The sequence below is a fragment of the Panthera uncia genome, chromosome D1 (genome assembly GCF_023721935.1).
Source record: "Panthera uncia isolate 11264 chromosome D1, Puncia_PCG_1.0, whole genome shotgun sequence".
NCBI classification, from domain to species: Eukaryota; Metazoa; Chordata; class Mammalia; order Carnivora; family Felidae; genus Panthera; species Panthera uncia.
The window spans coordinates 72,623,562-72,648,218 of record NC_064808.1 but is presented as its reverse complement, the minus strand read 5'-3'; the positions used below and the strand labels follow the sequence as shown (position 1 = coordinate 72,648,218).

The window sequence follows — 24,657 nt, the reverse complement described above, 5'->3', positions numbered from 1 at the left end:
AAGGCTGTGCAGGGCCAGGCAGCCCGCCTCCACCATGCCCGGCTGGCTTCCTTGACATCCGGGTAGAAATGCAGCCCATGGCTATTCAGAAGAGTTCAGCTTTGCAGCAAGGGTGGCTCTTGCTTGTGGTAGAGAGATCCCAAAAGGAATTCTGTGAGGAAATCATAAGATTTACAAGTGCTCATTCCAGTCTATACCTGCTATGGGATTTGGGCTGGAAGAACCAGCTCCGGTCCCTGGTACAACTCCGGCTTCTGTTTGCACACACCCAGGGATGGGGAGCTCACTACTTCAGTAAGCAGTTTAGTGGATCGTCAGAGAATTTTCATTAATAATAGCTAATATTTATTGAGTGATCACCAGGCGTTGGAAACTGTGATACGCTCCTTAAAGGCATTGTCTCACTGAAACTTCTTTCTGCTGCAGGAGGTTGGGTCACAGCACTATTGTAGTGTATCTATTTCATAAGTACGTAACTGACGCTGGAAGCCTAAGGAGTTTATCCCAGATCACACAGCCATTACTGGCAGACCTAAATTCTGACTCCAGAGTCCATGAATGCATCTATTACACCCACACGGCCTCAGTTCTGTTTACCAGAACCTTCCTTATTTCAATCTTTACCCACCGATCCTCATTCTGGCAATGACTGGGCGTCCCAAAGCTTCCTTTCTCCAAGATGAGAGGTTCTGCAGCAGAGGCGGTACCCCCCCCCCCCACGTGGCGTAAGAGGTGTTAGCAGTGTCGGAGAAGGAGAGGAGGGGCCGGCCTGCAGGAATCCTGGGAGCATCCTCAGTGCCCCTCAGGGCTTGCAGAATCACAGCTACCAAAGTTCTGAGCATGTGGTCCCAAGACCAGCAGCAGCATTACCTAGAAACCTGTTAAAAATGCAAACTCTGAGGCCTTCCCCCAAGACTACTGAATGAGAAATGGAATGTGGCCTGGCAATTGTATTTTATTTTTTAAATGTTCATTTATTTATTTTTGAGAGAGGGAGAGTGCGAGCGGGGGAGGGTCAGAGAGAGAGAGGAAAACAGACTCCCAAGCAGTCTCCGCACTGTCAGCCCCACGCGGGGCTCGAACTCACCAACCAACCGTGACCTGAGCCAAAGTCGGACGCTTAAGTGACTGTAATTGCATTTTAACAAGACCTCCGGTGATTCTGATCCAGCTAAATGTTGAGAACCACTGCATTATAGCCTTGGAGAAAGGGGAGGGGCAAATGGAATTATTTAACTTTCCTCCCTAACCCCCAAAGCATCCCTAGGAGTAATAAAATTTGCAGGATGCCAGAAAAAATTCATTTCTCCCAGAAAGAGCTGGCACAGGTGCCCCACACATCCCTCTTGCACCTGGCAGGCCTCCATTGCTTTGGCTTTAGGCTTTGTTAAGTGCTTCTTTGAAGGGTTATGAGCCTTCAGCGGCGAGCCCCTTAGTGCGGATTCACTCAGTAGTTACCAATCTTGGCTGCACACTGGAATAACATGTGAACTTTTATTTTAGATATTAAGTTTATTTATTTTGAGAGAGAGAGCACGGGGAAGGGGCAGAGAGAGAGGAAAAGAGAGAGAATCCCAAGCAGGCTCTGCACTGTCGTTGCATAGCCCAATGTGGGGCTCAAACTCATGAACCGAACCATGAGATGGGGACCTGAGCTGAAATCAAGAGTCAGATGCTTAACCCACTGAGCCACCTATGCGCCCCCCACATGGGGACTTTTAAAGATCGCAGAGGCTTCTGTCCCTCTTTCCTTTCCCCCCAAAGATTCTGAATACCTCTACCCAAAGGGGTAGGATTCTTAAAAGCTTCCCCAGATGATCTAATGTTCAATCAAGGATGTCAGGATTCAATCAGGCTTCTCGGCTATGGTGAATGAGTAGATTAGGTCAAGTGGCCCACTTGGGTCCAGTTCGCTGTGGCCGGGGAGGCCGGCTGAAAGGCCCTCTGCATGGGAATTCTGAGAACGATGGCAGTGGAGCTGGTCAGGCACCCCATTAACTAATAATGGCCTTCCACGCAGAGCGAGCGACCCGAATTGGTGCTCTGTGAATGTTAGTCCCCTTGGCTTCCCTTCCTAAGTGCTTGTTGAATGGAAGGAGACTCGATTGGGTTCTCATGGCCTGGAATCAGAGCTCCATCTGGGTGAGAAATCAGGGAAGGGAGCTCCCCCTGTGCCCCGGCTATCAGCTTCTCACAGCCTTAAGAGTTTTTTGGGGGTTTTTTATTGGATCATTGACAGCCAAGCCTTCATGGTCCCTAATTACAAATGAGGAAATGGAGGGGCAGAGAGATAAAAGGCTTTGCAGAGTCACCCAGCCAGGGTGTGGTGTCACCCAAACGGCACCTGTGGCTTTTGGTTACACACAGTGTGAGTAGAGTGGCCTTCCCAGGCCCACATCCTGCCCTTCTCTGCCACCCTCTGCTCCGGCAGGCAGGTGTGCCTTCTCAACGTCTGAGGAAGCCTGCGGAGTGCTCTCTGTGTGGTCAGAGAAGAAGCCAGAAGGGACGCCAGGATACCCGGGGAGTGTGGCAGTCCAGAAGGCACAAGTGTGTTTCAGGTAGGAGAGGTGGCCAGCGGTGCCCAGGAGGAGAAGGTCGTTTGCTGAGAAGGAAGAGGAATTTGGAGGTCTAAAGAGATTGGAGGGAGCTGGTCATAGTAATCGTGGAAAAGGGAGTAAATTCACAAGAAAAAGCGTTGTGAGGTTGGCAGTATGGAGGGTCCTCTTGAATTTGGTGATCATGAATGTGTGCTGGCAACCGTGTGCTTTGTTCTGGAGGGTGTCTGTTGAGGGACATTCTCCCGCAGTGTTGACGGCTCGGGTTTGAGCAGAGAGGAAGTAGAGAGCTGCGGACCGAGACTCGGCAGATGTGATGAAAACACAGAGACCAGTGGAGTAGGAAGAACTGACAAGAGTGCTTGGAACATGGCAGGCCATGGTATCCAGGCTGGCTAGGGAGGGAAGTGAGGATTATGGATGGGGAAAAGTGGAAGGAGCCGGAAGGGAAGGACGTATGAGGCCAGTGGGAGCAGTTGAAGAGTAAACAGGAACGAGAAAAGGCTGTGGTCAGGGCGGGCTGCTTTACTGGAGGCCAAGGGTGAATGTTCTGGTAGGCAAGGGTGCTGGATGGGTTGTCCAGGGGGATGCTGGAGGTGCTTACAGCGATGCCAAGCCCCACAGGAGAGTTGCCAGTGTGTTCGGAGAATGAAGAAGAGGGGTGCCTGGGTGGCTCAGTTGGTTAAACGTCTGACTCTTCACTTCAGCTCAGATCATGATCTCACCGTCGTGAGATCAAGCTCCGAGTCTGGTTCTGTGCTGAGTGTGGATCCTGCTTAGGATCCATTCTCTCTCTCTCTCTCTCTCTCTCTCATTCTGTCTCAAAAAAAAAAAAAAAAAAAAAGAAGGGGCGCCTGGGTGGTTGGTTGAGCATCTGACTTCACCTCAGGTCATGCTCCGGTCATGATCTCGCGGCTCATGAGTTCAAGCCCCACGTTGGACTCTGTGGTGACCACTCAGAGCCTGGAGCCCACTTCAGATTCTCTGTCTCCCCCTCTCTCTGCCCCTCCCCTGCTCACACTCTGTCTTTCTAAAATAAATAAACATTAAAAAAATTTTACAAAAAGGAGAAGGAGAAGAAGAAAGACTGGGGGATTTCTCCTGCTGTTGAGGGGAGAGGGTGGAATGACTAACTGCAAGAGAACAGATTTTATTTTGCAAGGCAGCAGAAAGTGATCGTCTAAACCAGTGCTGTCTAAAAGAAATATATTGCAAGCCATATAGGTAATTTTGAATTTTCTAGTGGCCACATTAAAAAAGTAAAAAGAAACAGGTGTGATTTAATCATATATTTTTAACCCAATATATTCAGGGTATTATTTCAACATCTAATCAACGTAAAAAAATTACTAACGTATTTTGCCTTCTGTTTAACATACTAAATGCTGTCTTCAAAATCCGGGGTGTATTTACACTTAGGGCACATCTCCGTTCGGACTGGCCAATTCCAAGTGCCCAACAGCTACATGTGTGGCTAGTAGCTCCCGTACTGGCAAGCCCAGCTCGGGACTGTTGCCTCTGGTGACACGGGCTTCGCAAGTCTCTACCAGCACTGAGCCATGTGCGATGTGGGGAAATATAAAAGAGGTGTAAAAATCCACCTCTGTCCTCAGTGTTTTATTTTTATTAGAGGCGGCTGTGGAGCATTGAAAGTGCTTTGGGGGGGCTCCTGGGTGGCTCAGTCAGTTGAGGGTCCAACTTCAGCTCAGGTTATGATCTCGGGTTTCATGAGTTCAAGCCCCACATCGGGCTCACTGCTGTCAGCCTGTCAGCACAGAGCCGGCTTCACATCCTCTGTCCCCCTCTCTCTGCCCCTCCCCCGCTTGCACTCTCCCCAGAATAAATAAATGTTAAAAGAAAGGAAAAGAAAAGAAAGTGCCTTGAGTTCCAGCCTCAGCTCTGATTTTCTAGTTGGTGAGAGCTTGGGCTCTGTGTTACGCCTCTGGGCCTCCGTGGCCTTGTCCGGAAAGTAATGTAAAGTAAATAAGCAAGTGAAGCATAGTTTGTTTTTTTTTTTTTTTTTGATAGTTTATGTATTTATTTTGAGGAGCACATGTGTGGGGGAGGGGCAGAGAGAGAGGGAGAAAATCCCAAGCAGGTTCCACACTGTCAGCACAGAGCCCAACGCGGTGGGGGTGGGGTGGGGTGGGGGTAGTCTTAATCTCACGAACCTTAAGGTCATGACTTGAGCTGAAATCAAGAGTGGGCGCTCAGCCGTCTGAGCCACCCAGGCAGCCCGTGAAGCATATTAACCCAGGTCTCCTGCCTGCCTCCCAGGTGAAGATAGTACCTGTGAATTACTGACATTTTCCAATGTGAAAAGTCCGTGGCTGAGATTGGCATGCAATTTATTTATTTTGAGGATCACGCCATTTTTTATTTTTTAAGTAATTCACAAACTTGCTAAAATAGCCCAACTGTCCAAAAAGGCATAAAGTGAAATGTAAGGCTTTCTTCAACCCCGGACACCCAGTCCGTCCCCAAAGACGAGCACATCACTGGTTTTTAGAGTATCCTTCCAGAGATTTTCTATGTCGTTATGTGGATAACTCTACGTGCGTGTGTATATACATATTGTTACTTAAATGGAAATATTCTCTATATACTGTTATGCCTTGTGCTTTTTCATTATTTTTTAGATAATCGAATATCAGTGCATATAGATGTATCTCAGTCTTTAAATGTCTCTGTAGTACTAGAATATGAATATTGATAATTTTGTTTAACCAGTTGTGACATAGTAAGAAATACATATTTGGTCACCTCTCCCTGGTTCCTGACACAGAGCCCCTCATATCCTAGTCATTTACTAGGTAATAGGAGCATCTCCTGTTACAATATTTGGTCTTACTCCTTGGTTCCTGACACAAAAGCTAACTGAGGCCCTTGGAATCTCCAGAGTGATAAGTCTGTCTTTTTGTTTGGCAATGAGGCGACTTTTGGAAGATGAAGGCTGGTTGGTAGAGGAGCTAACCATGGGATTAGAAAGCTAGAACTTTCAGCCCTAACCTCCTTCCACCACAACCTCTGGAAATAAGAGAGAGGCTGGGGATTGAGTCAATCACCAATGGCCAATGATTTTATCAACTCTTCCCAAGTAAGGGAACTTCCCCCCAAATGCTAACTGAAGAAGCTTGGAGAGCTTCTGGATTGGTGAGCCCATCAAGGTGCTGGGAGGGTGGCACACCTGGAGAGGGCATGGAACCTTTGCACATACCTGCCTACACCTCTCTTCCATGTCGCTCTTCCTGAGTTGTATCCTTTATAAAAATAACAGATAATAGTAGAGTGCTTTCCTGAATTCTGTGAGCCATTCTAGCAAACTATTGAACCTGACGAGGGGGTGGCGGAAACCTCTGTTTTATAGCCAGTTGGTCAGAAGTACAGGAGGCCCAGGGGCGCCCTGGGGGGCTCAGTCAATTAAACATCCAACTCTTGATTTCGGCTCAGGTCACGATCTTGAGGTTCGTGAGGTCTAGGCCCACATCAGGCTCTGCACCTACAGTGCGTAACTTGCTCGGGATTCCCTATCTCCCTCTCTCTGTGCCCCTTCACAGCCCCTCCCGCCAAAATAAATAAATAAACATTTAAAAAAAGGAAGTACGGAGGCCTGGACTTGTAGTTGGTGTCTAAAGTGGGGGCGGTCTCATAAGACTGAGCCCTTTAGGGGTGGGGTGTGCTCTCCCTGCAGGTAGTTGCTGTTGGCAGAGTTACGAGTAGTGTAAGAGCCCGTTTTCCCTTACTGGTCTCTTACCGGTGAGCATACAGGATGCCTCTGGTCTTTTGCTACTTCAAAAGACTACACTGTGCTTCAGTAACAAGACCTACATTTGTGTTCCCTTATTACTTGCAGGATCCGTTCATAACCGTGGAACTTCTGGGTCAAGAGGTGTGTGCTAATACTATTTTCATAGATTTTACCATATTGCCCTCCAAGAAGGTGACACCCATTTACAAATCCCCACAGTAATGTTGGAGTATAACTTCGCCCTGCTTCTGACAACGTAACGTTATCAGACCGCTTCGTCTTTCCTGGCGGATAGCGGCCGAGCCATTCAGCTTTCCCAGCCGGGGTTTTGCTGGGCTGTGATAATTGCATAAGACAGGTAGTCACAGGTGGTGACCCACAGAAATGCTATTTTGGAGTGATTTTTTTTTTTTTTTTTGGTTGGGGTACAACTACAGGAACCTGATGCAGGGGAGCCCCCTGCAAGCCTTCGCCTAAACCTGCATCTGTCCATACTGTTTGGATTTGGCTGATGACTGGGTGACTCCTCAAGGCCATTCATTATACAGTAAGTTGATCAGGGGTGAGCTGAGCTTTGGTCCCTGAGTAATCAGGCACTGAGAGGGAGAATTACTACCTGAGCTAATAGGAGGGATAGATACCCTGTAAACTGGGCACACATGTCCATCCTCAACACCATTCATGGCGTCTAAACCCAAATGCCAATGTTTAGGGTTGCCATGCTGGCCTCCAACGTAGAACGGTCTCCAAAATTCCAGGCTACTTGTTTCAAGAATGACAGAGGTTAGGGGTGCCTTGGTGGCTCAGTTGGTTAAGTGTCCAACTTCGGCTCGGGTCACGATCTCACGGTCCGCGAGTTCGAGCCTTGAGTCGGGCCCTGTGCTGACGGCTCAGAGCCTGAAGCCTGCTTCGGATTCTGGGTCTCCCTCGCTCTCTGTCCCTCCCCCACTCGTGCTCTCTCTGTCTCTCAAAATAAATAAACATTAAAAAGAAGAATGACAAAAGTTAGGCAGCGACGTAAATATTTTAGTTGCAACTTAAAACTGCTGTTTCTCCTTTGAGCTCTTTGACCCTCAGCAGACTTGGAGGGGAAGGGGGCCTCACCAGCATCCCCCTCAGCTCGGCACAGATCCTCCTGTTCCTGATCCCTCCAGGGGGGCAGCAGTTTGACAGGCAGGGCACGCGTGTCTTTATTGGTCCATTCCAGTATATTCTGAGTGCGCACAAAGTGCCAGGCACTGTGCTGGGCTCTGGGGCTTCTGAAATGACTGGAAACGAGTTCCAGGCAGACCTACTGTGCACACGCTCACATCCTGCTGCCCTCGTTCCCCGCCAAGTACAGGCCAAAGCCAGTGCCTGGGGTTGTTCCCGACTGTCGGGGCTCAGTCGTGGGTTGTCCTGAAGGTGTGTAGGACAGGCGCATATGGTGGGCTCAGGGCAGTGTGAGCCATGTGTGTGTAAATGTTCGATCTGCTGCCAGATCGCCCTCCAGGAAGCCCCGTTCAGATCCTGATGTGCCTCTATTTAAATGCCATCTGAGGGCCTCCCTGCCCGAGGGCTAACTCCCTCAGATAATCTCCGTTTTGCTACAGATTCCTCGGGCTACCTACCACCTTTTTACTCAGCAGGGCCAGAGGGAGCGGAGGATCCTTCCTGCCTCCCTGGGTGGGCTCACTGTTCTCCCAGCCAGGATGGCGCTTCCTCCCTTTCCCACAATTTTAAAATTTTATCCTTCAAGGCTCTGCTTCTTTCACTTTCTTTAAGCTTATTTATTTATTTTGAGAGACAGAAAGAGCATGAGCGTGGGAGGGGCAGAGAGAGAGAAAGAGAGAGGGAACCTCAAGCAGGCTCCGTGCTGTCGATGTGGAGCTCGATGCGGGGCTCGAACCCATGAACCTGAGCTGAAATCACGACCTGAGCTGAAATCAAAAGTTGGACGCTTAACTAAGTGAGCCGCGTAGGTGCCCCGCGCCTTCGTTTCATTGAGTGTCTGTCTGCTCCCTTCCCCAGCTCCTTGCAGACTTCCTGCCTCCTACCAGGGCAGTGAAATGCACACTGGATGTCACTTTCAGTTCAGCCACTTAAGGTGACATTGCACAAATTCTGTGTCTGTCTGCTCCCTTCTCCAGCTCCTTGCAAACTCCCTGGCTCGTACCAGGGCAGTGAAATGCACCCTGGATGTCAGTCTCAGTTCAGCCACTTAATGTGACATTGCACAAATTCTGGAACCTCAGTGAACTTAACATGTGCTACCTTGTCAAATGGGGATAATAATAATACTGTTCACCAGGCCACACCCGCGAGCCAGCACCCTGTTGCGGAGAATGCGATGGCATTCTGTGACTGTGGGGCTGCAGTGGGATTGCTGACCTTGGAGATGCGTTAGGAAGGCAGAGCGTTAAGGGAAGAGTGGCTTTGGCCCTCCCTCACCTCTGCCTCTGCCCCCCACCCTCGGGTGCCTCAGAGATCAGCTCTTGTGTGCCTTGGAGTTTTCTCGTTGCTCCTCAACATTTCTGTGAGTCTCCGCGTAACCGACAGTCCTGGTTTGCTTCTAGCACTGACACTCCCCAATCCTGGGAAAACCCCTGGGCACCCTGGGAGGGCTGGTCATCCCAAGGCTAGTGACCTAGACCTGAGCCGAGGAGAGCAAGCGCGGGGGCCCGAGTGCTGTGCCCTGGGGGGCCTCACACGTGTCCTGTCACCCCCGCCTCACAGCCTTCGTCTGGAGGCTTTTCGGTCCTCTTTCCACAGCAGAGGAAGCTGAGGCTCTCGAAGGTGAAGGGATCTCTCCACGGGGAGGACACCCCCCGGGTTGAGTCCACGTGGATCTGCTCACATCATGAGCCTCCACCACACCTCCCCGCCTCTTGGAATAACACTTTTGTCCTGTGCTTCCTCGCTCCGCCGCCCTGCTCCAGCAGTGTTCCTGATGTAGGCTTTCTGACTTCCAGTTTAGTGCTGGTTCTCGGCTGTGTCAGATGGTCACGCTGGCTGCACAGGTGGCTTTCCAGATAAGATGAGTTGTCCCGATAAAGGTGGCCTCCATGACTCCTGACACCCAGAGTCTGCACCAGCCATCCGTCCGTCTATTAGTTGATACCCTTGTTCATCGAAATTGTGGTCTGAATAGGCTTGACCTTTGCTGTGATTTCAGGAAATAGATCCATCTTCAATCATCAATTTCTTTAAAGCAGCAAAATACAACCTCTGTAATTTATTTGTCAGAAAAGGAGTAAGGAACCATTCTGAGTAGTATATTCCAGCCCATTCCTGGTAGCTGATTTCTGCTGGCACTTTCCCTCTGATTAGTTTCTTTTTCTTAATGTTTATTTATTTGGAGAGAGAGAGAGAGAGCGAGCACGCGCGGTGGAGGGGCAGAGAGAGAGGGAGGGGGAGAGAGAATCCCAAGCAGGTTCTGTGCTGTCAGCCCAGAGCCTGACACAGGGCTCAATCTCACCAAGTGTGAGATCATGACCTGAGCCGAAATCGAGAGTCAGAGGTGCCCCTCCCTCTGATTAGTTCTAATTTTTTTTTTTTTTCAACGTTTTTTATTTATTTTTGGGACAGAGAGAGACAGAGCATGAACGGGGGAGGGGCAGAGAGAGAGGGAGACACAGAATCGGAAACAGGCTCCAGGCACCGAGCCATCAGCCCAGAGCCTGACGCGGGGCTCGAACTCACGGACCGCGAGATCGTGACCTGGCTGAAGTCGGACGCTTAACCGACTGCGCCACCCAGGCGCCCCTCCCTCTGATTAGTTCTAAGTGGGTCTCCCCAGTACCAGGAAGTCAGGCTTTCAGGGAGCACCTTGGTTCAGGTTCCAGTGACTTCTGCCTTATTAAAAATCTTTAATTCTGTGACGCCTTCTTTAAAGGAGGGATGTGCATCTGGGAAATGGGTAGAATTTAGTTCTTCTCTGCTTTTCACATAGAAAGCAAGTGAAGATAGGGGTGCCTGGGTGGCTCAGTCAGTTAAGCGTCCGACTTCAGCTCAGGTCACGATCTCGCGGTCCGTGAGTTCGAGCCCCACGTCGGGCTCTGGGCTGATGGCTCAGAGCCTGGAGCCTGCTCCCGATTCTGTGTCTCCCTCTCTCTCTGCCCCTCCCCCGTTCATGCTCTGTCTCTCTCTGTCTCAAAAATAAATAAAAAACGTTAAAAAAAATTTTTTTTTAAAAAAGAAAGCAAGTGAAGATATAAACCAAGGTCAGCTTTTAACCTTTCTTTAAACTTTGTCCACCAGATTGCTTGGTCTAATCAGGAGAACCTTAAAAAGGTTTTTTAAAGTACATGTTATTTTTTTATTCAGTAAACAACTGAAATTTAAAACTTATATAAATGTATAATTTGGAAAATAAAATTCCATTGCCATCCAGTCTCTAAGGGGCAATCCCTGTGGACAGTGAACATATATTACTACAACATTTTCTGTATGTAATAGGTACCTATTTATACAAACATAAATAAGATCATATTATGCTCCTTTATAAATCTATTTTTTAACCTAGTAACATGTTGTAGACACTCTCCCTTGTCCATGCAAAACTTATCCTTGTTAATGGCTGCCTGGCATCCATTTTCCAAGTGAAATCTGATTTATTAAACCAACCTCCTTGAATAGAACATTTTGAGCCAGGTCTAAGGATTGGTCTAGATACTAACTTTCTCTGGACTTGTTCTGAGTGATCTTAGCATGAGGTACAGAGGCGGGTTACTCATTAATTCAACTTTTTAAACTAAGGTGACAAGCAGTTTGCCTTTAAATTTTTAGAACTGTTAATTTTCCCTCCTAATTATAGATAGATAGCAAAAGGAACTCTTTGTTCTAAAAACCTAGTTAAATGCCTGGTTGGTTTGATTAGAAGGAGGTTTTAATATTAAAATCTTTATTATTTTTTTAAGTTTCTTTCTTTATTTTTTTAGTTAATCTCTACACCCAAGGTGGGGCTCGAACTCACAACCCCAAGATCAAGAGTCACATGCTTCCCTGACCTCGCCAGCCAGACACCCCAGGAGGAGGTTTTTATGGTCAAAGGAAAATACAGACTAGTCGACCAGTTTCCAGCTGTATCAGCATCTCAGAAACTTGGGCTTGTTATTTTTGTTTGTTTGCTTTTCAGTTTTGCTATTTCTTGGGCCAGAGTACCTATAAGACTCAAAATGAAGGTCCCTAAGGGTATTGAAAGGGCTGGCAGTATCCCAGGAAACTAATCTGTCAGTAACCTTGACCAATATGTTTAACGTGAGTGTGCGTGAAATACACATGTTGCGATGCAGGTTTATCACTAGCTCTAAATATGGTTCTCCAAATCTTATGGTAATCATATTCCAACTGTTCGTATTTGGGGTCAGAGAAATCTGAAAACATAGATAAATGATCGTCACAAGGTGAAGTGGGAAAAACAGTTTTTTGTATGTTTGCTTTTTTAATGGAAGTATAGTGGACGTACGATGTTACACAGTGAGATTCCACAGGTCTTTATGTTATGCTGTGCTCACCACAAATGCAGTTACCCTCTGTCACCATACAACACTATTGCATTGACTACATTCCCTGTGCTGTACCCTTCATCCCCATGACTTGTCCCATAACTACAGCCTGTACCTCCCTCTCCCCTTCACCCATTTTACCCATCTCCTCACCCCCACGCCTCTGGAAACCATCAATTTCTTCTCTGCATTTATGGGCTTGTTTCTGCTTTTTGTTTGTTGGTTTGTTTTGTGTTTTAAATTTTACATGTAGGTTAAATCCTACGGTATTTGAATTTCTCTGTCTGACTTATTTCATTTAGCATCATACTCTCAAGGTCCATCTGTGTTGTCCCAAATGGCAAGATCTCATCCTTTTTTATGACTAATACTCCATTGTGTGTGTGTGTGTGTGTGTGTGTGTGTGTGTGTGTGTGTGTGTATTCCAAACATTTTCGATCGGTGTGTTTTTATTCTTGTCTCTATGAATATTTTTATTTCTTTTTGATTTCCTCATTGAGGTCTGTCACCTCCCTGATTAGGTTCACCCCCAGGTATTTTAGTCTTTATAGAGCAATTGCAAATGGAATGTTCTCTTAATTTCTATTTGTGCTACTTTATCATAGTGTATAGAAATGCAACAGATTTCTATATATTCTATATTCAGCAATGACGGGATTCATTTAATATTGCTAAATTTCTGGTGGTGTCTTTAGGAAAAAGTTTTGAATAAGACAAAACTGCACTTAAGTCCCATCCTTTCCATTTCCTAGCTACATGGGCATGTTGCTGACTCATGTAAAAAATTAGAAGGGTTGGTAAGCACGTAAGTATGTATTATCGTAACTGGCACATGAAGTCTTGCCTAAATTATAGTTCTCTTTCCTACTTGCGTGTTACCTTTTATTTTTATTTATTTATTTACTTATTTTAACGTTTATTTATTTTTGAGACAGAGAGAGACAGAGCACGAACGGGGGAGGGTCAGAGAGAGGGAGACACAGAATCTGAAACAGGCTCCAGGCTCTGAGCTGTCAGCACAGAGCTCAACGCAGGCTCGAACTCACGGACCTCGAGGTCATGACCGGAGTTGAAGTCGCTTAACGGACTGAGCCACCCAGGCGCCCCGCGTGTTACCTTTTAGATATGCAAATTTGTCAAACCGTTTCGGCGGCAGCAGCATTTCTCAGGAAATCTTACCCTTCTTGTTGCTATAAATATTTGTCATTCACTTATTCAACTCAACAAAGATTTAATGACCAATCCCTCTGTGTCCGGAATTCTGCTGGGGGACACAAAGATGAAGAAAATACATTAACTCCTGCCCTCTGAGGGCTGACCTGGAATTTGACCTCTGTTTTCTTCCTGAGAGAGGGGGCAAATGTGGCAAAATGTTAATAATTAGTGAATTAAGGAGAAGGTACATATTAATTGTACTTGCCTTTCAACTTTGCTGTGAATTTAACATGTTTTCAAGCCCAGAGTTGGCGAGAAAATCGATCTCTGTTACTCGGCAGTTGTAACCCGTGAGAACCATTATTACCTCCCAGTGTCTCACCTTGATGTTTATCAGATTATGTCTAGTCACCTAGCCGAGGCCTTTCGGAGAGAAACACTAGTGGAAAATGCTGGGGATGGGAGAAGGCAGGGAGAAATGTCTGGAAAAGTTAACAGGTGTGGTTACCTAGAGCCACACAGCAGGGGCCGTGGAGCACCTGGACACCCAAAGATTGAGGGGCCAAACAGGAAGTGGAGGGCGGAAACCAAGGGATGGGCTCTGAGCTTAAGTCCTGCCCTGTTCGTTACCCAATGTCCAGCCGTCTCTGGCCGGTCCTCTCAGGGAGGGTGCGGGGGCATGTGTCACATTCCGTGCTCTCCACTGCCAACCGGTGATGACTGATTTGAGCATAGAGATTAAATATGTGGGCTTTGGAGCCAGCTTGTGTGACGCTCAACCTTGCAGAATGAACTTGGACAAGCTAGTTAGTCCTGTTGACAATGAGGTTTTGCTCCACTCTCGATAGAATTGCAGTAGGTCGTGTGCGAGACATTAATGAGGCAATTTGTGCAGGTGGTTGCACGGGGCTTGTGCATGGCACCCGCTTACTACACGTATGACGGCATATATGTATGACCTCAGTCAACGGTGCTGGTACACGCTTGTGCAGAAACTTCTGCTTGACGCCTCTTTGACTCACCCACCGCCCACATCTAGTTCGCCAGCATGTTTCTTCTCCCCGTTCATGCCCTGTGAGGCTATGCCTCATCTCTTCTTTTTATTTTATTTTATTTTTTAATGTTTATTTATTTTTGAGAGAGAGACAGAGACAGAGCATGAGCAGGGTTGGGGCAGAGAGAGAGAGGGAGACACACGATCCAAAGCAGGCTCCAGGCTCCGAGCTGTCAGCACACAGCCCAACATGGGACTTGAACTCACAGACCGTGAGATCATGACCCGAGCTGAAGTCGGATGCTTAACCGACTGAGCCACCCAGGTGCCCCTAGACCTCCATCTCTTATCTGTCCCCTGCAGCAGCCACCTGCCTGCTCTTCCTGCATCTGGGCTTATCCCCTCTCCCCCAGAATGTTCTCCACAGCAGACGTTCTCAAGCTTAGCGGAGAATGTCCCCTCCTGCCTGAGCCCTCCTGTGGTTCCCATCAGCCATGAGTGAACCCCACTCCTGACCCTCACATTGTGGCCCGTGTCCTGCCAGCTCTCCAGCCCCACCTCTGTCTCTCCCCACTGCATTCTGACATGCTGGCCTTCCTTCTGTCCCTCAGACACACCAGCACTCACCATCCCCTCACAGTTTTTTCACATGCTCCCTCTGCCTGACCTGCTCTTCCCTCAAGTCTCCACACGTTGCATGCCTGTCATTCAGGTCTCCATTCAAAGGTCATCTCCTCAAACCCCTTTGCACTGCTGGTGGGAATGCAAAGTGGTGCAGCCGCTCTGGAAAACAGTATGGAGGTTCCTCAAAAAAATGAAGAATAGGACTACCCTACGACCCAGCAATTGCACTACTAGGTATTTATCCAAAGGATAACAGGAGTGCTGATTCTATTGGGCCCATGCACCCCACTGTTTATAGTAGCCAAAGTATGGAAAGAGTCCAAATGTCCATCGACTGGTGAATGGATAAAGAAGTGGAATATATATATATATATATATATATATATATATATATGCAGACACACACACACACACACACACACACACACACACTGGAATATTACTCAGCTATCAAAAAGAATGAAATCTTGCCATTTGCAACAACATAGATGCAAGTAGAGTGTATTCTGCGAAGCGAAATTAGAGAAAAACAAATATCCTATGACTTCACTTATGTATGGAATTTAAGACACGAAACAGATGAACATAAGGGAAGGGATGCAAAAAAGAATATAAACACATAAGAGACTCTTAAATACAGAGAACCAACTGAGGGTTGCTAGAGGGGTTGTGGGTGGGAGGATGGGCTAAATGGGCGATGGGCATTATTAAGGAAGACGCTTGTTGGGATGAGCACTGGGTGTTATACGTAGGGGATGAATCGCTGGATTCTACTCCTGAAATCAAATCGTTATTGCACCATATGCTAACTGACTTGGATGTAAATTTAAGAAAAAAAATAATTAAAAAAAAAAAAAAGGTCATCTCCTCTGCGAGATCTTCCCTGACCATTCTCTCTAGAGCCACCTTTACCCCACTGGTCACTAGTGCCCTGTTTTATTGTCTTTAAAGCACTTGTCATTATCCAGAATGATTTCATTTGTTTATTTCATCCTTGTGTGCCTCCTGTTTAGAATGGAGTCACCAGGGAGGTTTACTATTCATCCAGTAAATAGTCACCTTGGATCTTGTTCGCGGGGGGTGTGTGTACACACACACACACACACACACACACACACACACAAAATAGCACAGACTGAGGGGCTTAAGCAACAGAAATTTATTTTCTCACAGTTCCAGAGGATGGACAGTCCTAGATCCCAGGTCTAAGCACAGGTCAGTTCAGTTTCTGGTGAAATCTCTCTTCCTGCTTCTTGCTGCAACCTCACATCGCATTTTCTCTCATTTCCCCCTTGCATTATGAAGACAGTAATCTTATTGGATCAGGGCCCTACCCTTATGACCTCATTTAACCTGGATTACCTCCTCTTTTTTTTTTTTTTTTTTTTAATTTTTTTAAATGTTTATCTTTGAGAGAGAGACAGAGACAGAGTGTGAGTGGGGAAGGGGCCGAGAGAGACACAGAACCTGAAGCAGGTTCCAGGTTCCGAGCTGTCAGCACAGAGCCCGATGCGGGGCTCAAACTCACAAACTGTGAGATCGTGACCTGAGCCGAAGTCAGACGCTTAACCGACTGAGCCACTCAGGTGCCCCTAACCTTGATTACCTCCTTAGCGGCTGCATCTTCAAATACAGTCACACTGGAGGCTGGGATTCCGACATGGGAGTTTCGTGATGCGGGGTACAATTACTCGGTCTATAATGTTCACCACTGTAGTGCCAGCACCAGAACCTAGAAGATAGCCTGGCATGTGCTAGGCACTCAATAAATAGTTGCTGAATAAATCAACGAGTCGTGAAAGTCCGCTTTCCTCTAAGTTCATACAGACGCTGCCCCACATCTGGCATTCCATCCTGCAGGTCAGGGTGTGTCCCTGTACATCCCCCAGTCGGCCATCAATGCCACGGTGGAGGAAGACATCTTGCTCTCGGTTGAGTACTCCTGCCATGGCGTCCCCACCATTGAATGGAAGTACACCTCCAACTGGGGCGCACAGAAGATCGTGGAGTGGAAGCCGGGCACTCAGGCCAACATCTCCCAGAGCCACAAGGACAGGCTCTGCACTTTCGACAACGGCTCCATCCAGCTCTTCGGCGTGGGCGTGAGGGACTCGGGCTACTACATCATCACGGTGACGGAGCGCTTGGGGAACAGCCAGTTTGGCACCATCGTGCTGCACGTGTCGGGTAAGGCAGCCCCCCCCCCCGGGGCCTGGCACCTCTCTGAACTGCCCACGTGTGGGGCAGCGACTTCATGATATTAAAAGAGCCATTATCTTCCCCTTGCCCTGCCCGCCCCGTAGAGATCCTCTACGAAGACCTTCATTTTGTGGCTGTCTTCCTTGCTTTGCTCGCTGCCGTGGCCGCGCTGTTAATCAGCCTCATGTGGGTTTGTAATAAGTGTGCGTATAAATTCCAGAGGAAGAGAAGACACAAACTCAAAGGTAATTCTCTGGGCCCTGTGGTGATCCATTCACGCTTTTATGGCTGGAGGTGGTTCTTGTTATCCTGGTCTCACCGAGAACCCTCCCCCCCCGTGGCTGGCGGGCAACTGACCGGCTTGTCTTTTGCTTTGCAGAGAGCACCACTGAGGAGATTGAGCTGCAAGATGTGGAGTGTTAGCCAAGGCTGCGCCCAGTTACATTCCTACCTCAAGAGGAGAAGAGTATTTTCCACAAAGGGCGTGAACGCGGCCAATCCGCCCTCCCAGCCTCCTGCCGCCCGGCCGTAGCCACACGGTCCCGAGGGGACTGCGGATGTTAGCGAAATTGACTCCGTGGACTCGAGGACTCTGGATTGGACAAAGTCCGTTCTAGTGCTTGCAAGAAGCTCAAGGAGAAGCGTGCTTGAGGCTTCGGGCCAGAGCCTCGCTCGGCTGCCGCTTTGCGGACCCACGCCAGTGGCCTCGTGCTGGTCGGGCCGCTTGCTGGCTACACTCGTCGTGGCCCTGGGGGTGGCCGCTGGAGGCCGCTGGAGGCCGCTGGAGGCGTCCCCGTGTCCGAGGCCGGAGTGGCCCCGGACCGAGCGTGCAGCCAGCATTGGACAGGCTCTCCGTGTTCCTTTCTGCTCTGCTCGTCCCTCCAGCCTCTGCTGCGGGAGCTACTGTGAGAAAACCCGAGGCTTTTAGATGATCTGCCTGCCATGCAGGGGGAGAGACTGGGCCCTAATGAGGTGCTTGGAGCAGACCCCGGGGCCTGGTTAGGGAGAGGGGCTCCGCTTGTTCCTGAGGGACCAGTGTCAGAAGCAAGGAATAGGGAGAAAATGACCTCTGTCTTCCTCTCGTAGCCCAACATTAATTGGATTTTCCCTCCTCTGGCCCCTACTTAGGCCAGAGTGAGGAACACAGATGTTCATCTCCACTGTGGGCAGCAGCTGGCCTCCAAATGGCTTCCCGACAAGCCAGGTTCTGGTACCTGTGAAAGCGAGCCTGCGTGGTGGGTGGTATGACTGTGCCCCTCGTCACCAACACTTTGTCTCAAGTCAGGCCCTTGCTGCCTCCCAAGTGGGCTTAGGAACACTTGGCGCTCACCTACCTCACAGTCGGGGTATCAGGTGAAGCCCACAGTATGCACAGAGCTCACTGAGCAATTTCAGGAAAGCAGGAGGATTCTTCAAGGGTCTGGAAAGCCAAGCAGGCTACCGAGTGCTGTAAACTGATACACGCTCTGGTGTACCGGGGCTCCACGGGGACCTGGGGACTGGAGCACAAGTGGCCTGGGCTCTTAGGCTCTCGGCTTGTCAGTCACCGTGTTTACTTGAAAGTTTCTCCACCCCGACTTCCATTTGGCAAGCTCTAAATAGGCATGAACTTGTTTTCCATTATCCTTTCTCTCTCCAACACTCTTAGCTACAGACCAAACGCACCAGCCCAATTAGTGGAGCATTCCCTTCTCTTGTCCTCTTTGTTTTTTGAAATGTTTGTTTTTGCGAGAGAGGGGGGGGGGGGCCAGGGGGGGGCAGAGAGCGAGGGGGACAGAAGATTCAAAATGGGCTCTGTGCTGTCAGCAGAGAGCCCGACTTGGGGTATGAACTCATAAACTGTGAGATCATGACCTGAGCCGAAGTCCCATGCTTCACCAACTGAGCCACTCAGGTGCCCCTCTCTTTGCTTGAAGTCCCCAGTGTCAATATCTTTTCTACTTCCCATGTGGCAAAAAAAGTTGCCTGGAGAAGTTAGGCCTTTCTCTAAATAATCTGGGGTAACAAGAAGGGATTTTTGGAGTAGTCACACAGGAGCTCTGTGCTCTTAGAGAAAGATTCTAAAGGCATTACTTGATTCAAAAGGCAAGAGAGCAGTTGGTCTACACAACTGATTTGTAGCTTGAGCACCTGCACAGAGAAGGTTCTCACCCCCCAGGCCACCTCCTGTGCACCCACTTGTAAACACGCACACCTGTGCCCTTTCCCCAGGCAGCAGTCAGAGGAATCAGTCCCCCACCGGGATGGGTTCCTCATACAAGTCCCCACTATCATGAAGAAGCAGGGTGGGAGTACGGGAATAAAAAGGGGGCCAAGGATAATCTGATTAGTTCGTTCTTCTCTTTCCCACAGAAAGTGCATCAGCAGGAAACCCGTTTGGATCTGGGCACCTGCTGGCATCTGTGTGTGCTCTTTTACACCACCTGCTTTCCAGAACTGTGCTTCTAGCTTGTCAGAAGTCAGGGGTGGTAATCTCCAGAATAAAAGGAGAACTGGAAAAGCGGAACCAGTGAGAGGCCTTCATGGCAAACCCAAATGTAAATTAAACTGCCCCCCACCCCAAAGCTCATGAAAAGTTATGCCCCTGGCTTTCCATTTCTTTATTTTGCACTTTTAAAGCTCCCTCCATCCTGAACAGTCTTGTGGAAAGTATTTGATTCCAGAGCCTGAAGTGTTTTTGTCTATTTTTCAAAAAAGAAAATCTGAAATTCCAGAGGTTGGCCACTGGAAATGCTAAGCTATAAGTTATGTTTTAAACTGTGAAAAAAAAAAATTGTAAAGAACAAAATAAAGCCTGAAAATAAAGCCCCAGCCCTTTGTGTGTGAGCCCAGTCCTGCCAAGTGCTCAGAGGCCCTGGGTGAGGTTTCCATCACCTGTGGGCATTAGAAAAACCCCAGCCACAGCCATGGGTCTGGCACCTTTTTTATTTTTATTTTTATTTTTTTCAATATATGAAGTTTATTGTCAAATTGGTTTCTATACAACACCCAGTGCTCATCCCAAAAGGTGCCCTCAATACCCATCACCCACCCTCCCCTCCCTCCCACCCCCCATCAACCCTCAGTTTGTTCTCAGTTTTTAAGAGTCTCTTATGCTTTGGCTCTCTTCCACTCTAACCTCTTTTTTTTTTTTTTTTCCTTCCCCTCCCGCATGGGTTTCTGTTAGTTTCTCAGGATCCACATAAGAGTGAAACCATATGGTATCTGTCTTTCTCTGTATGGCTTATTTCACTTAGCATCACACTCTCCAGTTCCATCCATGTTGCTACAAAGGGCCATATTTCATTCTTCCTCATTGCCACATAGTATTCCATTGTGTATATAAACCACAATTTCTTTATCCATTCATCAGTTGATGGACATTTAGGCTCTTTCCATAATTTGGCTATTGTTGAGAGTGCTGCTATAAACATTGGGGTACAAGTGCCCCTATGCATCAGTACTCCTGTATCCCTTGGGTAAATTCCTAGCAGTGCTATTGCTGGGTCATAGGGTAGGTCTATTTTTAATTTTATGAGGAACCACCACACTGTTTTCCAGAGTGGCTGCACCAATTTGCATTCCCACCAACAGTGCAAGAGGGTTCCTGTTTCTTCACATCCTCGTCTGGCACCTTTTTTAAATGACGAACTGTAAACATTTTTTAGTGATTCTGAAAAACACCTGCCCGTCATTCTGCCCTGCATCCTCCCAGAAGCCTAATTGGAAGTTTTTGCTTCCAGAGTATTAATCATAATTCAACAGAGTCCTTTCTGCTTCCGCAAAGGGCTGAAATAAAGATGTGACCATTGTACCACCGCGTTCAACAGTGCGTGAGATGCCGCACGGAACATAACATGCCCCGTCTACAGAACGTCCTCTCAGATTGCGATCTAAGAAAATTAAAAAGGTATACACCGTACTTTCTCATTTCATCGTGTTCTGAGTTTGGAAGGACGGCGGAGGCCCCCGTGGGAGGAACGCACAGCACGCCAGGCCCCTTGAGATAGAAGTCACAGAAAGGTGAGGAGCTGTGCAGTGTGAGGTAGCCAGTTCTGAGACCTGCCCTGAGCAGGAGCCTGCTGTCAAACCCTGGGGCAAGGGGAACCCTCCCTCTGCCATCGGTTTCATATCCCAGCCTGGGTTTCTTTGGCCACTGCAGGGAAGCATCGAGCACCTCTGGTTTAGGGACGCAGAGCCAGGCCTGTGGCCACTGTGGGCGCGTCTGTCCACAACGCAACTTCTCAAGGGGTGGCGGCCTTTCCAGTCCGCGCGTGGTGAGGCTCAGGACACCACTTCCACTGCCTTTTAGAAATCGGGTGGGCGTTGGGGCTTGGTTTCATTGCAAAGGTGAGAAATCCTTCTTTAAAATTGAAATGATACTCAAGTCTGTATATAAAGTAAAAAGTAAAATTCTCCCTCAAGTCCTACTCCCCAGAGGGAAGGGTAGTTACATTGGGCATGTATCCTTCTAGCCGTAGGCATCTGTGAACACCTCTCTCTCTCTCTCTCTCTCTCTCTCTCTCTCTCTCTCTCTTTCTCTCCATGCACACATCCCAATAGTCCATCTGTTTTCTTTTTAAGCAAATGGGCTTCTGTGATATGTGTTATCCTACAATTGGCTTGTTTTCCCTTAATGTTTCTTAGGCATTATTTCGTGTCTCTACTTATTCCTAAACTTCATTCTTATTGCCTGCACAGTGCAATCCCTAGCATGGATACATTACAATTGTTCACTCAGAAGGTACTTTTTATTTCAAATGATATATACGAAAATAAATATCTTGAGCCATCTTTCTTTCAATGGCAGACTTGTTCCTTCAACCAAGGTGGCTTCTTCTTGTTAACTAACACAGTCAGCTCTGTTCCCTAGGAATCCTTTACTCTTTCAGGACTTCAGAGTGATTGTTTCGTAATATTGGTGGGTTTTATTGTAAAGCTTATTAGGGACTATTTGGAGGAGGGAGAAAGAGTATTGTTCATGTAAAAGAAATCCAAAGTTTCAGCTTTAAATTTTTTTGTGTGTGTTTATTTTTGACAGAGAGAGGGAGAGACAGAGCATGAGTGGGGGAGGGGCAGAGAGAGAGGGAGACACAGAATCTGAAACAGGCTCCAGGCTCCGAGCTATCAGCACAGAGCCCAACGCAGGGCTTGAACTAACAGACCGCGAGATCATGACCTGAGCTGAAGTCACTCAACTGACTGAGCCACCCAGGCGCCCCTAAAGTTTCAGCTTTAGATGTCACCTTATAAAGTGGAAACAGGTAGGTTACATTCCTTTGATGCAACAGACCAGGGTTTGTTTGGGGCAGTTCTGGCCCTAAAAATGCTAAAAGTATTTTTCCTTCAGGTACCTCATGGTTTGAACGATTCCTTTTCTTGCCAAACAAAATGAATTTATTAAACAATTATTTATTTTCCTGTTTTTATTAATCACAAATACTAAAGTGTCAATTAGGATTCCTGGTCAAAACGAAATCATTGGTATCACTTTGATTTGATGGTGTTCTGGCAAAGAAATCTGATGGTGAAGTTTTGTTGGGTGAATGTGTGATCGCCTTTAGGCTTTTTCAAATACTAAACACAGATCACAGTTCTCTATTACTGCCTTTTGGGTCCCAAGGGGCTTGGACTGGGAGTATTTGTAAAGTGCGTCAAAAGAAAAGCTGTGAATAGATTTAGGTAAGAGACACATCACTGGCTTCATCTAAATTATTGGGAAGTTTTGCAGATTGTATGTTACTTTTTTGGGGGGGTGGGTTAATCTTAAATTACATGAATAGATACAGCCAAGACTCTACTAAGAGAAATGTACATTTTTAACCTCAGAAAGCTTTGGTTTCTGTGTTGTTTTTTTTTTTTTTAACGTTTATTTATTTTTGAGACAGAGAGAGACTGAGGATGAACAGGGGAGGGGCAGAGAGAGGGAGACACAGAATCTGAAACGGGCTCCAGGCTCTGAGCTGGCAGCACAGAGCCCGACACGGGGCTCGAACTCACGGACCGTGAGATCATGACCTGAGCCGAAGTCGGACGCTTACCGACTGAGCCACCCAGGCGCCCCACTTTGGTTTCTGTTTTAATTGAAGTATGATCCACACGCAATGTTATGGTAGTTTCAGGTCTCACCATGTTAGATACCATCTGTCACCGTGTAACGTTATTACAATATTGACTGTATTTCTTGTGCTGTACTTTTAATCTCTGTGACTTATTTCATAATTTGAAGTTTGTACCTCTTAATCCCCTTTATCAATTTCACCCATTCCCCCACCCACCTCCCTCTGGCAACCACCAGTTTGTTCTCTGTATTCGAGTCTGTTTCCGTTTCTTCTTTTGTGTTTCGATTCCACGTATGAGTGAAATCCTATGGTATTTCTCTGACTTGTTTCACTTAGCATAATAGGTGTATATACATATATAGAAGTACACACACACACACACACACACACACACCACTCTTCTTTATCCATTCATCTATTGATGAAAACTTGGGTTGCCTCTATACCTTGGCTATTGTAAATCATGCTGCAGTGAACACAGGAGGTCCATATCTTTTCATTTTCTTTGGGTAAATATCCAGCAGTGGAAATACTGGATCACAGGTATTTCTGTTTTTAATTTTTTTGGGAACTTCCACACCGTCTTCCAGTGTGGTTGCACGAGTCTGCATTCCCACCAACAGTGCAGGAGGGGTCCGTTTCCCCTACATCCTCACCAACATGGTTATTTCTTGTCTTTTTGATACTAGGCATTCTGCCAGGTGTGAGGTGGCATCTCATTGTGGTTTTGATTTGCATTTTCCTGATGCTGAGTGATGCGGAGTGTCTTTTCATAAGTCTGTTATCCATCTGTATATCTTCTTTGAGAAAATGGCTTTTAAGATCCTCTGCCCATTTTTTAATCAGGTTGTTGCTTTTTTTTTTTTTTTTTTTTTTTTGTGTGGAGCTTATCAGCTCTTTATAGATTTTGGATTTTAACCCCTTTTGGCTATATCATCTGCAAATATCTTTTAACAGGTTGCATTTTGGTTTTGTTGATAGTTTCCTTTGCTGTGCAGAAGCTTTTTATTTTGACGAAGTCTCAGTAGTTTATTTTTGCTTTCGTTTCCCTTGAGACATATCCTTAAATATTTGCTAAGGCCGACATCCAAGAGATTGCTATCTATGTTTTCTTTTAGGAGTTTTATGGTTTCAGGTCTCATATTTACATCTTTAACCCATTTGAGTTAATTTTGTGTATGGTGAAAGAAAGCGGTCCAATTTCATTCTTCTGCATGTAGCTGTCCAGTTTTCCCAACACGATTTGTTGAAGAGACTGTCTTTTTCCCATTGCATATTCCTGCCACCTTTGTCCTAGATTAACTGCCCATGTAGCTACGGGTTTATTTCCAGGCTCTCTATCCTGTTGCACGTGTGCTACTTTTATATCTCAAACTTCTCCCTCATCTACCACTTCAAGCCAAATATAGTCTGTTCTACAACAAATGTTTCACAATCAGTAAATAGGAAGAGAAATAAAGTATAATACGGAGGTTTTCCTGGTTCCTAATCAAGGGGAGCCAGAATGTTGGGAGCAGAAAAACACGTTGGCCATGTGGTGAGCTCAACTTTTAAAGAAGTAAAAATGAGCACCAGTTATTTCGGGCTCCTTTACCGTAATTTAGGCCATTTCCTTTTTTGGGTATTTATTTATTTATTTTTTAACGTTTATTTATTTTTGAGACAGAGAGAGACAGAGCATGAGCAGGGGAGGGTCAGAGAGAGAGAGGGAGACACAGAATCTGAAACAGGCTCCAGGCTCTGAACTGTCAGCACAGAGCCCGACGCGGGGCTCGAACTCACGGACCGTGAGATCATGACCTGAGCCGAAGTCGGCCGCTTAACCGACTGAGCCACCCAGGCGCCCCCTTTTTTG

General features: G+C 47.2%; 1 protein-coding gene across 1 annotated transcript in view; it reads left to right on the top strand.

Moving 5' to 3' along the window:
- Window positions 1–17,509, top strand: part of VSTM5 (V-set and transmembrane domain containing 5) — a 29,656-nt gene extending 12,147 nt beyond the window's left edge. Inside the window, exons 2-4 of the mRNA XM_049653747.1 lie at window positions 16,423–16,749; window positions 16,866–17,006; window positions 17,141–17,509. Of these exons, the coding sequence (XP_049509704.1) occupies window positions 16,423–16,749; window positions 16,866–17,006; window positions 17,141–17,184 (512 nt within the window). The 3' untranslated portion in view covers window positions 17,185–17,509. The remainder of the gene's footprint in view (window positions 1–16,422; window positions 16,750–16,865; window positions 17,007–17,140) is intronic.
- Window positions 17,510–24,657: the final 7,148 nt, after the last annotated feature.